The sequence below is a fragment of the Panulirus ornatus genome, chromosome 28, assembly GCF_036320965.1.
Source record: "Panulirus ornatus isolate Po-2019 chromosome 28, ASM3632096v1, whole genome shotgun sequence".
NCBI classification, from domain to species: domain Eukaryota; kingdom Metazoa; phylum Arthropoda; class Malacostraca; order Decapoda; family Palinuridae; genus Panulirus; species Panulirus ornatus.
The window spans coordinates 13,242,082-13,254,922 of NC_092251.1; the positions used below are offsets into that span (position 1 = coordinate 13,242,082).

General features: G+C 39.4%; 3 protein-coding genes and 1 pseudogene across 4 annotated transcripts; 2 read left to right on the plus strand and 2 right to left on the minus strand.

Annotated features, from left to right (window-relative positions):
* Positions 1 to 337: 337 nt before the first annotated feature.
* Positions 338 to 3,781, minus strand: LOC139757716 (larval cuticle protein 2-like). 2 transcript variants are annotated; one of them, XM_071678466.1, is made up of 3 exons: positions 3,741 to 3,781; positions 1,100 to 1,224; positions 338 to 739 (listed from the first exon to the last, which is right to left on the minus strand). In XM_071678466.1, the coding sequence occupies exons 1-3, from the start codon at positions 3,750 to 3,752 to the stop codon at positions 574 to 576; spliced, it is 303 nt and encodes a 100-aa protein (XP_071534567.1). In that variant the 5' UTR covers positions 3,753 to 3,781; the 3' UTR covers positions 338 to 573. The 2 variants fall into 2 exon arrangements, with proteins under 2 accessions (XP_071534567.1, XP_071534568.1); XM_071678467.1 differs by lacking the exon at positions 3,741 to 3,781 and adding an exon at positions 1,490 to 1,537.
* Positions 2,649 to 3,715, minus strand: LOC139757742 (larval cuticle protein 2-like; annotated as a pseudogene).
* A 3,369-nt stretch (positions 3,782 to 7,150) lies between the features above and the next one.
* LOC139757712 (uncharacterized) lies at positions 7,151 to 11,492 on the plus strand. Its single transcript, XM_071678463.1, has 4 exons — positions 7,151 to 7,194; positions 7,460 to 7,584; positions 7,947 to 8,187; positions 11,320 to 11,492. Exons 1-3 carry the CDS (start codon positions 7,183 to 7,185, stop codon positions 8,110 to 8,112), a joined length of 303 nt encoding a protein of 100 aa, XP_071534564.1. The 5' UTR covers positions 7,151 to 7,182; the 3' UTR covers positions 8,113 to 8,187; positions 11,320 to 11,492.
* Positions 10,362 to 11,394, plus strand: LOC139757711 (uncharacterized). The gene is made up of 3 exons (XM_071678462.1): positions 10,362 to 10,404; positions 10,646 to 10,770; positions 11,079 to 11,394. Exons 1-3 carry the CDS (start codon positions 10,393 to 10,395, stop codon positions 11,242 to 11,244), a joined length of 303 nt encoding a protein of 100 aa, XP_071534563.1. The 5' UTR covers positions 10,362 to 10,392; the 3' UTR covers positions 11,245 to 11,394.
* Positions 11,493 to 12,841: the final 1,349 nt, after the last annotated feature.

A 12,841-nucleotide genomic window follows, 5' to 3' on the forward strand; every position in this document is an offset into this window, starting at 1 on the left:
TCAGTAACGTTTAATTGTCATTGTCCAATCTTGTTTGCTTCCTATTATGTTTTAATCATCATATATCAATCTTATAATCATCCTTTGCATTTCATTCATTGTCAGTATAAATGTATCAACAAACACATCTAAAGCAATACCTTCGTCTAAGATGAGAAGGATGACGCCAAACTGGATACACATTAGGCGACCATATTGTATCAACACATGGTCGTTTGTTTACTAAACTCCCAAAAAACAGTGGTGTAAGGTGATGGCAATGATGTTTATACAGAAAGGATTAGCAATTCAAATTCTTTTTTAATTTTCTTATTTCATTAGCGATCATATATTAGTATGTACATTACAAATAAACATAATTTTCCTGCTGATGAAGGAAAGTCTGTACAAAGATGTTGGTAGCTTCTCAAGTGAGGCTGAAGAGAGAACGTCGAGGTCGACGACCCTCTCACTTTGCCTAGATTGACTTCAGCGTCCTTGACAGTCCACTTTCGTGCACCTTGTGTGTCACTGGACAACGGTGACTGTGCTGATGACTTGGCCATTAGGGTATTACGTTGATATACAGGCTATTTATTTCCTGTCATCGAGTTCCTCAGAGGACACGAAGGATCCTTGTGTACCATCGGCCCTCACGCCGGCATAGCTGACGGGGACGGCGTTGGTATCCAATACTCGGTAGCCATCGTCGTCAGCGACGTAATTGACAAAATACTTAACACCCTCAGGTGAAGTCCAGCTGCAACATGAAAGAAAAGATGTTAGATGTTTTTTATTTTTCTCTCATAGACAGTAAGCTATTCTACACTTTCCTATTAGCTTACTTAAGCATTTCTTCCAAGCAATTATGGAATTTCGATTGTTAACATTTTGATAGATATGATTCATGTTGTAATTACACAGTCTAGAAATCCAAGCATAACATATTCCCTTATTATCTCGACCACCATTCACTCTTCACGATACATAGGGCACAAGGAATAAGAGTGCAATCGGCTTGTGTATATGACAAGAGTTTCACTTACAGTGAAAAAGAACCTTTATTTTATCTTGATTTTATGTACATTTGTATAAATATGGAGCAGTGGCAGATACTCACCTGTAGGTGCCAGTTACGGTGCCGTCCTCGATGCTCAGGTCCTGATGGAGGTCTTCCAGGTCGATGGTGAGGATAGAGTCAGGACGGGCGGCGACCAGGGCGGCCAGACCCAGGAGGACGAACAACTGGTACAGAAAAAAGGCGAATTATATCGTAGTGTTCTTTCATTATAGAGGCCATAACTTTGTACATTGCATTGTGAAACTATGAAAATATTTGTAATATGAAATTCTTCAACTTTTACTGCAATCTTTACTAACTTCTTGCGGTGATATTAGTCATGTGTATGACACAGACGCTCTTTGTCTTAGTTAAACTATGATAAGAGAAAACTGAAAGCATTTAATAAACTGCAAAATTAACTTCTCCGCCAAACAGAACCAAACTTACGGTGCACTTCATGTTGGTCGGTGGTCAGCGAAGGTGTGATGCCCCTATGATGTGGCGACAGGTTTTATAGGTGCCGCGCGGGGCCACGCCCACATGACCAATCCTCAGTAAGGCCTCTCACACCTTATAGTAAAATGATATATCATCTTTATCACTAATGTGATCCTCCTAACTGTACTGGTACACTTATATAACTGGAAATAACATTATGGATAAAGCATTATGTGATTCAGGAGGAACCATCAACAAGTTAAAACCACCAACTTTCCGAGTTTCATGTTAGACGTAAGTCAATGTTTTCTTGTGAAAAAAAAAAAACTTTTAGGCAGTCCTGCTTTTCATCAGACCGTCGGCCAAGGAAGAGCACTTTCTATCAGAGTGAATGTTATAAATAAACGAGTATACAGAGCACCATTGTGTTAGGGATATGTTTGTGATCTTCAAGAAGTTTTGACTTGAAACAAGATACAAAATGACGTCGATGATTGTGACTATGAATCTTGCATGAATGAGACAGTCTTCACCTTCCCTGGGTATTCTGATATTGTGCATCATTACGAGGTTCTTAATGATTCACCAGGCAAGTGAATATCAATTGAATAACCTGTTCATAATTAGAGATATCTCATAAGCAAATTATCAATAAGAAATACTACATAAATGAAACTGAACTTTAAAGGTATTCCTATCCAGATATTTCTTTAAGTGCAGGCCATCAAAAGTATTCAATTTATATCATAAGACACTTAATTCATTATAACCAAATTATCATTCACTGGGAAAGTATTCACTCATGTTAGTTATTGAGGATTGCTTAACTAAAGCAAAATAGATGAGTTTCGTTGTAATACAGAAGGCACAGATGTTTTACACTTAATGATATTTTATGTTATGTTTATAATTCTTACTCATAATGACTCCATTGTATGTTCTGCTTAATCGTTTTGACTGCTGCCTGATAAATAGTCCTTGACATAAACTTCCTGCAACCCAGCTGGACCTCCACATGTGTACTAATCCACCCCATCTAGTCTTCCCTCCTTAACCCTCAAGAGGCCATCTTCACTGACATATTAGTATGTACATTATATATAAATGCAATGTTACTGTTGATGAAGGAAAATTTGTACAAAGATGTTGGTCGCCTCTTAAGTGAGGCTTTACAGAGAACGTCGAGGTCGACGACCCTCTCACTTTGCCTGGATTGACTTCAGCGTCCTTGACAGTCCAGTTTCGTGCACCTTGTGTGTCACTGGACAACGGTGACTGTGCTCGGTGACTTGGCCATTAGGATATTACGTTCATATACAGGCTATCTATTTCCTGTCATCGAGTTCCTCAGAGGACACGAAGGATCCTTGTGTACCATCAGCCCTCACGCCGGCACCGCTGACGGGGACGGCGTTGGTATCCAATACTCGGTAGCCATTGTCGTCAGCGACGTACTTGACGAAAATACTTAACACCCTCAGGTGAAGTCCAGCTGCAACATGAAAGACAAGATGTTAGATATTTCTTATCTTGCTCTAAAAACTGCAAATTTTTCTTTTTCTTAGCTTCACAAAATCATTCTACCAATGATTCATAAGATAATTGACTGGCAGTATATCTGTAGATGTAATCTATGCCAGAATTGTGCGGGCCAGAAGGACAAAAATTAGTAAATTTTTCAATATTCTGCCCACTATTCACTCTGCACGATACACAGTGGACTGGGAACTGCATGCGTGAGAGGCCTGTGTGTGTAGTGCAATTCACGTATGAAAGGAAATAGATTATCGATTCCTTTCCTGTTTTCTATTGCAAATATACATAACTGCACAGCAAGTGGTGGGCACTCACCTATAAGTGCCAATTACGGTGGCGTCTTCGATGCTTAGGTCCTGATGGAGGTCTTCCAGGTCGATGGTGAGGACAGAGTCGGGGCTGGCGGCGACCAGGGCGGCCAGACCCAGGAAGACGAACAGCTGGAAGAGGATCAAAAACTATATCTAGATGTTCCTTAAGTACAGAGAACACATACTAAACCCATTACATTGTGAAGGTAGTGCAGTACACTATAAGATCATTCACGACATGAAATTCTTTTATCTTAACCTTTAGTAACTTCTTGCTAAGCTGTTGCTCGGTCACATGTAAGACGTGTATACCCTGTCTCTCAGTTAGTTGAATTATGTCAAAATATAAAATGAATGTTATTCGTTGATACACTTGCAAAGTTAACATTTCCGTCAAGAAGAACCCAGCTTACAGTGCACTTCATGTTGGTCGGTGGTCAGCGAAGGTATGATGCCCATATGATGTGGTGATAGGTTTTATAGGTGCCGCGCGGAGCCATGCCCACAGGTCCGACCCTCTGTAAGGCCAATCATACCTTCAAACAATAAATAAAGGAAAATCTATTTTCATCAACAATGTTAACAGCTTGATTCTGCTGCTACACTCAAATTCATTCAGTATCATGTAAATCAGAAGAAACCATCTGCAGGTTAAAAGCGTAGACTTGCGAGTTTCATGTTAGACTGGGAAAAAAAAAAACTTTTGTACAGCCCTGTTTCTTATCTGACTGTCGGCCAAGGAAGGGCACTTTTGATCAGAGTTAATGTTATGAGTACACCATTATACAGAGCAACATAGTGCGAGAGATGTGTATGTGATCTTCAAGAAGTTATGATAATAGGATATAACTACAGAAAGTTATGATGAATTTATACAAGGTGCAATATTACTTCGATGATCATGACTATAATAACAAAGAATCTTACATGAGTAAGTCAGTATTGACCTTCATAACTATATTGATGCTATCTATTGTTGGAAGTGTTCTCAGCACTTCACAAGGTAATTGAATATCAAATAGACAACTTGCTCACAAACAAAGATACATTTTGAATTTCCTCAGGTAAAACTGATCTTTAGAGATATAGCTATCCATGATTTTCAGTCTTATTGAATGACAAATGATCTATTGCAGACTATCATGGTATTAAATATACATGATCAGTAACTTGCCAATCAATCATAATAACCAAGTTATCATTCACTCACACCTAATCATTCATTGTACTTACTGAGGAAAGTTTGAGTAAAAAGAAAAGTATATAATCTGTTATATTAGAGGTACATATATAAATGATCTACTTTTGTTAATATCTATATCATTAAATTTGATGATTCCAACTAATAATGACTTTATCATCATTGTCATAGCAAAGTTCTTCGATGTCATGATGCATGTTTTGCATAATCGTGACGCTAATGTTAGATAACCACTGGGCATCTATCCTACAATATGAATTGTTCGCCATACTTATCGCTCTTGAGCAGGGAGAAATCACTGCCACAGGCATTTTAATTATCTCTGATTATTTATCTTCACCACTTCTGATCAAAATGTAACATGCTGGTCGTCGCTGACGACGATGGCTACCGAGTACTGGATACCAACGCCGTCCCCGTCAGCGGTGCCGGCGTGAGGGCTGATGGTACACAAGGATCCTTCGTGTCCTCTGAGGAACTCGATGACAGGAAATAAATATCCTGTATATCAACGTAATACCCTAATGGCCAAGTCACCGAGCACAGTCACCGTTGTCCAGTGACACACAAGGTGCACGAAACTGGACTGTCAAGGACAGCTGAAGTCAATCTAGGCAAAGTAAGAGGGTCGTCGACCTCGACGTTGTCTGTAAAGCCTCACTTGAGAGGCGACCAACATCTTTGTACAGATTTTCCTTCATCAACAGTAACATTGCATTTATACATAATGTACATGCTAATATGTGATCGCTAATAAAGTGAAAAATTAAGTCGGTATTTGAATAGCTAATCTTTTCTAGACAAACATCATTGTTATCGCCTCACACCACTGCTCGGGGAGGTTAGTAAACAAATGACCATGTGTTGATGCAATATGGTCGCATTACGTGTATCCAGTTTGACGTCATCCTTCCTTGCGGAGACGAAGGCTTTGCTTTGAGTATGTCTGATTATACACTTATATTAACAATGAAGAAAATGCAATGGATAATAATAAGATTAATACATAATTGTCAAAATACACAGTATGACACAATAATTGTTCAGTGGTAATTAGAGGTTACTGATTACCTCATAACAAACTTCTAGTGCTGGTGGAACAGGATTATATAAGGTGTAGAGGTTTTCTCTTGTAAGGTGGAAAAAAAGAGTTAGAATTTCCTAAGTCCTGGTACCAGAGAGTCGATGAGGATTCATTGCCTGGCATAAGTGCAGGTGTGAGGTGTGGTGAGGCAGGAGTCCCACTGAAAGTGTTGGTCACTGCTTGATCATCTGCAGAAGAGAGGTAAAGTAGCCTAGGTACCAAGATAAGCCTTTAGTGTTGATTTAAGCTAAAGGAAGAAAACTGAGTAGGTGATTACTGTAGCCACTGCAAGAGTCCCGTGACGACATAGCCATTGTAAGAAGTTAGTGTCGCCTCAGGTCTTCTCATGACGTTGTTGACGTCCTCGAGGCTGTGTCCAGGAGAGAGGTGCCTTAAGTCCTATTATGGACGTTTCCAGGAGGGGGTGGCACCTCGGTGCATCAGAGATATGAACTGTATGACTGAGGGAGAGGAGTGAGAGGGCGCGCCTAGGATGACCTTTGCCTTTGTTGGATATGGTTAAGTGAGGCCATACCTGGTCAGTGAAGATGGCCTCCTGAGGGTTAAGGAGGGAAGACTAGATGGGGTGGACTCGTACACCTGTGGAGGTCCAGCTGGGTTGCAGGAAGGCAGCAGTCAGAACGATTAAGCAGAACATACAATGGAGTCAATATGAGTAAGAATTATAAACATGACATAAATACCACTAAGAGTAAAACATCTGTGCTTCTGTAATACAACGAAACTCATCTATTTTGCTTTAGTTAAGCAATCCTCAATAACTAACATGAGTGAATACTTTCCCAGTGAATGATAATTTGGTTATAATGAATTAAAAGTGTCTTACTATATAAACTGAATACTTTTGATAGCCTGCACTTAAAGAAATTTCTGGATAGGAATACCTTTAAAGTTCAGTTTCATTTATGTAGTATTTCTTATTGATGATTTGCTTATAAGTTATCTTTAATTTTGAACAAGTTGTTCTAGTTGATATTCAGTTGCCTGGTGAATCACTAAGAACCTCGTAATGATGCACAATATCAGAATACCCAGGGAAGGTGAAGACTGTCTCATTCATGAAAGATTCAGTCACAATCGTCGACGTCATATTGTATCTTGTTTCAAGTCAAAACTTCTTGAAGATCACAAACATATCCCTAACACAATGGGGCTTTGTATACTCGTTTATTTATAACATTCACTCTGATAAAAAGTGATCTTCCTTGGCCGACGGTCTGATGAAAAGCAGGACTGCCTGAAAGTTTTTTTTCACCAGAAAACGTTGACTCACGTCTAACATGAAACTCACAAAGTTGGTGGTTTTAACATGTTGATGGTTCCTACTGAATCACATAATACTGTATCCATAATGTTATTTCCAGTTATATAAGTGTACCAGTACAGTTAGGAGGATCACATAAGTGATAAATATGATGTATCATCTTACTGTATGAAGGTGTGAGAGGCCTTACAGAGAATTGGTCCTGTGGGCGTGTCCTTGCGCGGCACCTATAAAACCTGTCGCCACATCATAGGGGCATCACACCTTCGCTGACCACCGACCAACATGAAGTGCACCGTACGTTTGGTTCTGTTTGGCGGAGAAGTTAACTTTGCAGTTTATTAAATACTTTCAGTTTTCTCTTATCATAGCTTAACTAAGACAAAGAGCGTCTGTGTCATACACATGACTAATATCACCGCAAGAAGTTAGTAAAGATTGCAGTAAAAGTTGAAGAATTTCATATTACAAATATTTTCATAGTTTCACAATGCAATGTACAAAGTTATGGCCTCTATATTGAAAGAACTCTAGGATATAATTCACCTTTTTTCTGTACCAGTTGTTCGTCCTCCTGGGTCTGGCCGCCCTGGTCGCCGCCCGTCCTGACTCTATCCTCACAATCGACCTGGACGACCTCCATCAGGACCTGAGCATTGAGGACGGCACCGTAACTGGCACCTACAGGTGAGTGTCCAGCCACTGCTCCATAGTTATACAAATGTACATATAAAATCAAGATAATATAAAAGTTCTTTTCACTCTAAGTGAAACTCTTGTCATATACATAGGCCGATTGCACTCATTCCTCGTGCCCTATGTATCGTTAAGAGTGAATGGTTGTCAGGATAATAAGGGAATATGTTATACTTGGATTTCTAGACTGTGTAATTACAACATAAATCATATCTATCAAAATGTTAACAATCGAAATTCCATAATTGCTAGGAATAGATGCTTAAGTGAAGCTAATAGGAAAGTGTAGACTAGCTTATAGTTTATGAGACAAAAAATAAGAAACATCTAACATCTTTTCTTTCATGTTGCAGCTGGACTTCACCTGAAGGTGTTAAGTATTTTGTCAATTACGTCGCTGACGACGATGGCTACCGAGTATTGGATACCAATGCCGTCCCCGTCAGCTATGCCGGCGTGAGAGCCGATGGTACACAAGGATCCTTCGTGTCCTCTGAGGAACTCGATGACAGGAAATAAATATCCTGTATATCAACGTGATACCCTAATGGCCAAGTCACCGAGCACAGTCACCGTTGTCCAGTGACACACAAGGTGCACGAAAGTGGACTGTCAAGGACACTGAAGTTAATGTAGGCAAAGTGAGAGGGTCGTCGACCTCGACGTTCTCTCTTCAGCCTCACTTGAGAGGCTACCAACATCTTTGTACAGGCTCCTTCATTAGCAGTAACATTATGTTTATTTGTAATGTACATACTAATATATGATCGCTAATGAAATAAAAAGATTAAGAAAGAATTTGAATACCTAATCCTTTCTGGATAAACATTATTCCCATCGCCTCACACCACTGTTTTGGGGAGTTTAGTAAACAAATGACCATATGTTTATACAATATGGTCGCATTAAGTGTATCCAGTTTGGCGTCATCTTACCGATCTTGGACGGATTAATTACTTTAGATATGCCTATTTATGCACTTATACTAACAATGAAGGATATGCAAAGGATGATTATAAGATTAGAATATAATGATTAAAACATAATAGGGAGCAAACAAGACTGAACAATGACAATTAAAGGTTACTGATTGACTCATAACGAACTTTTTGTGCTGGTGGAACAGGATTATGCTAGGAGTCTGTATAGGTAATGTGAGATGAGACAGTTTGGATTTCTTTAGTCCTGGCACCAGACAGTCGATGAGGATTCATCGCCTGGCAAAGGTGCAGGTGTGAGGTGTGGTGAGGCATGAGTCCCACTGAAAGAGTTGGACACTGCTTGATCATCTGCAGAAAAGAGGGGGAATAACCAAGGTACCAGTATTAGAGAGCTATTGTTAAATTTGTCCTACTGTAGAAAAACTGGGTGGGGGAGTCACTGTAGCCTGTGCTAGATTCATAAACAGGGCAAAACGTTATGATTTCCTTAGGTCTTTTCATGACTATGTTGACGTCCTAGAGGCTGTGTCCAGGAATGAGGTGACTTGAAACACATGCTGGACGTTTCCAAGCGAAGGTGGCACCTCGGTGTATCAGAGATGTAACTTGCATGACTGAAGCGAAGGATGAGTTAGCGGCTCCTCAAGCGCTGCCTAGTATGACCTTGCCGCAGTTGGATATGGTCAAGTGATTCCATTGTGAAGATGGCCCCTTGGGGATTAAGGAGGGAAGTCTATATGCATGTAGACTGTTGTGAAAATCAGGGTTACCTACTTAAGGAGCTCCATCTGCGCCAAATAAAGTTTGTGTCCAGACCTCTAGATACGTGCTGGATTTAGATGGTTAGTGGAATTATCATCAGGCCACATTCAAAACGACTATACAGAACATACGTCATTACACTGAATAAATTTACTCTATAGATTAATAATGGTGTGATTATGAATGAAAATTATTAAATTGATAATATAGATATTATCAAAGTGTATCACTTTTGCTTGTTTAATACAACATATTTCATATATTTTGTTTACACAGGCAATCTTCAATACCTAACATAAATAAGTTCAATGAATTATCATCTAGATATAATGAATTAAAAGTTTCTTATTATATAGATCAAAAACTGTCATATTCTACAATAATTCATTTGTCATTCAGGAAAATATACATTTCTCGATAGCCATAACTCTAAGGTTCTGTTATATTCATATATCATTTCTCTATCAATAATTAATCTACATAGTATCTTGAATCTTCAACAAGTTATCTATTTGATATTCAATTACCTTGTGAATCTCTTGGAACACTCTAATAAGACGCAGCTTCGACACATCTAGAAAGATACACATTGTCTCATTCATGCAATTACTTAGTCACAATCATCGACGTCATGTTGTCTCTTGTTTCAAGTCTATAAAACGTCTTGAAGATCACATACATATCCCTAACACTATAGTGCTCTGTATACTCATTTATTAATAACATTCACTCCGATAGAAAGTGCCCATTCCTTGGCCGACGGTCTGATGAAAAACAGGACTGCCCAAAAGTTTTTTGTTACCAGAAAACATTGACTCACGTCTAACATGAAACTCGCAAAGTTGGTGGTTTTAACTTGTTGATGATTCCTACTTAAGCACATAATACCGTATCCATAATGTTATTTCCAGTTGTATGAGTGTACCAGTACAGTTAGGAGGATCACATTAGTGATAAAGATGACATATCATTTTACTGTATGAAGGTGACCGTGGCCCTACAGAGAGTCAGTCATGTGGGCGTGGCCCAGCGCGGCAACTATAAAACCCGTCGCCACATCATAGGGGCATCACACCTTCGCTGACCACCGACCAACATGAAGTGCACCGTAAGTTGGTTCTATTTGGAAGAAAAGTTACCTCTTCATGTGTATCCAGTTTTTTTCATTTTTCTCTGGTCATAATTCATCTAAGACAAAGAATGTCTGTGTCATACACATGACTAACATCCTAGCAAGAAATTGCAGAATTTCATATTACAAATATTTTCAGTTTCACAATGAATGTATAAAGTGTATGATCTCTATAACGAAAGAACATTGAGATATGATTTATCTCCTTCTGTACCAGTTGTTCGTCCTCCTGGGTCTGGCCGCCCTGGTCGCCGCCCGTCCTGACTCTATTCTCACAATCGACCTGGACGACCTCCATCAGGACCTGAGCATTGAGGACGGCACCGTAACTGGCACCTACAGGTGAGTGTCCACCACTGCTCCATAGTTATACAAATGTAAATATAAAATCAAGACAAAATAAAAGTTCTTTTTCACTGTAAGTGAAACTCTTGTCATGTACACAGGCCTATTAGACTTATATTCCTCGTGGTCTATGGATGTCTGGACTGTGTAATTACAACATAAATCATATCTATCAAAATGTTAACAATCAAAATACCATAATTGCTTGGAAGAGATGCTTAAGTAAAGCTACTAAAAAGTGTAGAATAGCTTACAGTCTATGAGAGAAAATAAGAACATCCAACATTTTTATTTTCATGTTGCAGCTGGACTTCACCTGAGGGTGTTAAGTATTTTGTCAATTACATCGCTGACGACGATGGCTACCGAGTATTGGATACCAACGCCGTCCCCGTCAGCGGTGCCGGCGTGAGGGCTGACGGTACACAAGGATCCTTCGTGTCCTCTGAGGAACTCGATGACAGGAAATGAATATCCTGTATATCAACGTAATACCCTAATGACCAAGTCACCGAGCACAGTCACCGTTGTCCAGTGACACACAAGGTGCACGAAACTGGACTGTCAAGGACACTGAAGTCAATCTAGGCAAAGTGAGAGGGTCGTCGACCTCGAAGTTCTCTCTTCAGCCTCACTTGAGAAGCTACCAACATCTTTGTACAGACTTTCCTTCATCAGCAGGAACATTAAGTTTATTTGTAATGTACATACTAATATATGATCGCTAATGAAATAAAAAGATTAAGAAAGATTTTGAATAGCTAATCCTTTCTGTATAAGCATCATTGCCATCCCCTTAAACCACCGTTTTGGGGAGTTTAGTAAACAAAGACAATGTGTTAATACAATATAACAGCACTGTGTGTATCCAGTTTGGCGTCATCCTCTCCATCTTAGGCGGAGGCATTGCTTTAAATGTGTTTGTTGATACATTTATACTAACAATGAAGGAAATGCAAAGGAATGATTATAAGACTAATACATAATGTTTAAAACATAATAGGAAGCAAGCAAGATTGGACAATGACAATTAAACGTTACTGAGTAACTCATAACGAACTTCAAGTGCCGGTGGAACAGGATTAGCATAGGAGTAGAGGTCTGTATAGGTAAGGTGGGAAGAGACAGTTTGGATTTCTTTAGTCCTGGCACCAGACAGTCGATGAGGATTCATTGCCTGACATAGGTGCAGGCGTGAGGTGTTGTGAGGCAAGAGTCCCACTGAAAGAGTTGGTCACTGCTTAATCATCTGCAGAAGAGAGGTGGAGTAACCAAGGTACCAAGATTATACAGCTATTGTTCAACTTGTCCTACAGTAGGAAAATTGGGTAGGGGAGTTACTGTAGCCTGTGCTAGAGTCATATAACGATATAAATAGGGCAAAACGTTAGAATCTCCTCAGGTCTTCTCATGACTATGGTAACGGCCTAGAGGCTGTGTCAAGGAAAGAGGTGACTTAAAATACATACCGGACATTTCCAGGCGAAGGTGGCACCTCGGTGTATCAGAAATATGAACTGCATGACTGAGGTAAAGGATGAGTTAGCGGCTCCTCATGTGCTGCCTTGGATGACCTTGCCGCAGTTGGATACGGTCAAGTGATTCCATGCCAGGTCAGTGAAGATGGCATGGATGCGGGTGGACTGTGGTGAAAATCAGGGTTACCTACTTAAGCAGCTCCATCTGCGCCAAACGAAGTGTGTGTCAAGACATCAAGGCACCTGCTGGGTTTAGATAGTTATGGAATTATCATCAGACCACATTCAAAACGACTATACAGAACATTACACTGAATAAATTTATAAATGACTATTAACTTGATTATATTGATATTATTAAGAGTGTATTACTTATGCTCGTTTAATACAACAGATTTCATATATTTTGCTTTACACAGGCAATATTCAACACCTAACATGAATAAGTTTTCAATTAATTAGTATCTAGATATAATGAATTCCAAGCTTTTTACCACATAAACTTAAAACTGCCATATCCTACAATAATTCATTTGGCATTCAGGAAAATTTACCTTTCTCGATAGCCATAACTCTAAAGTTCAATTATT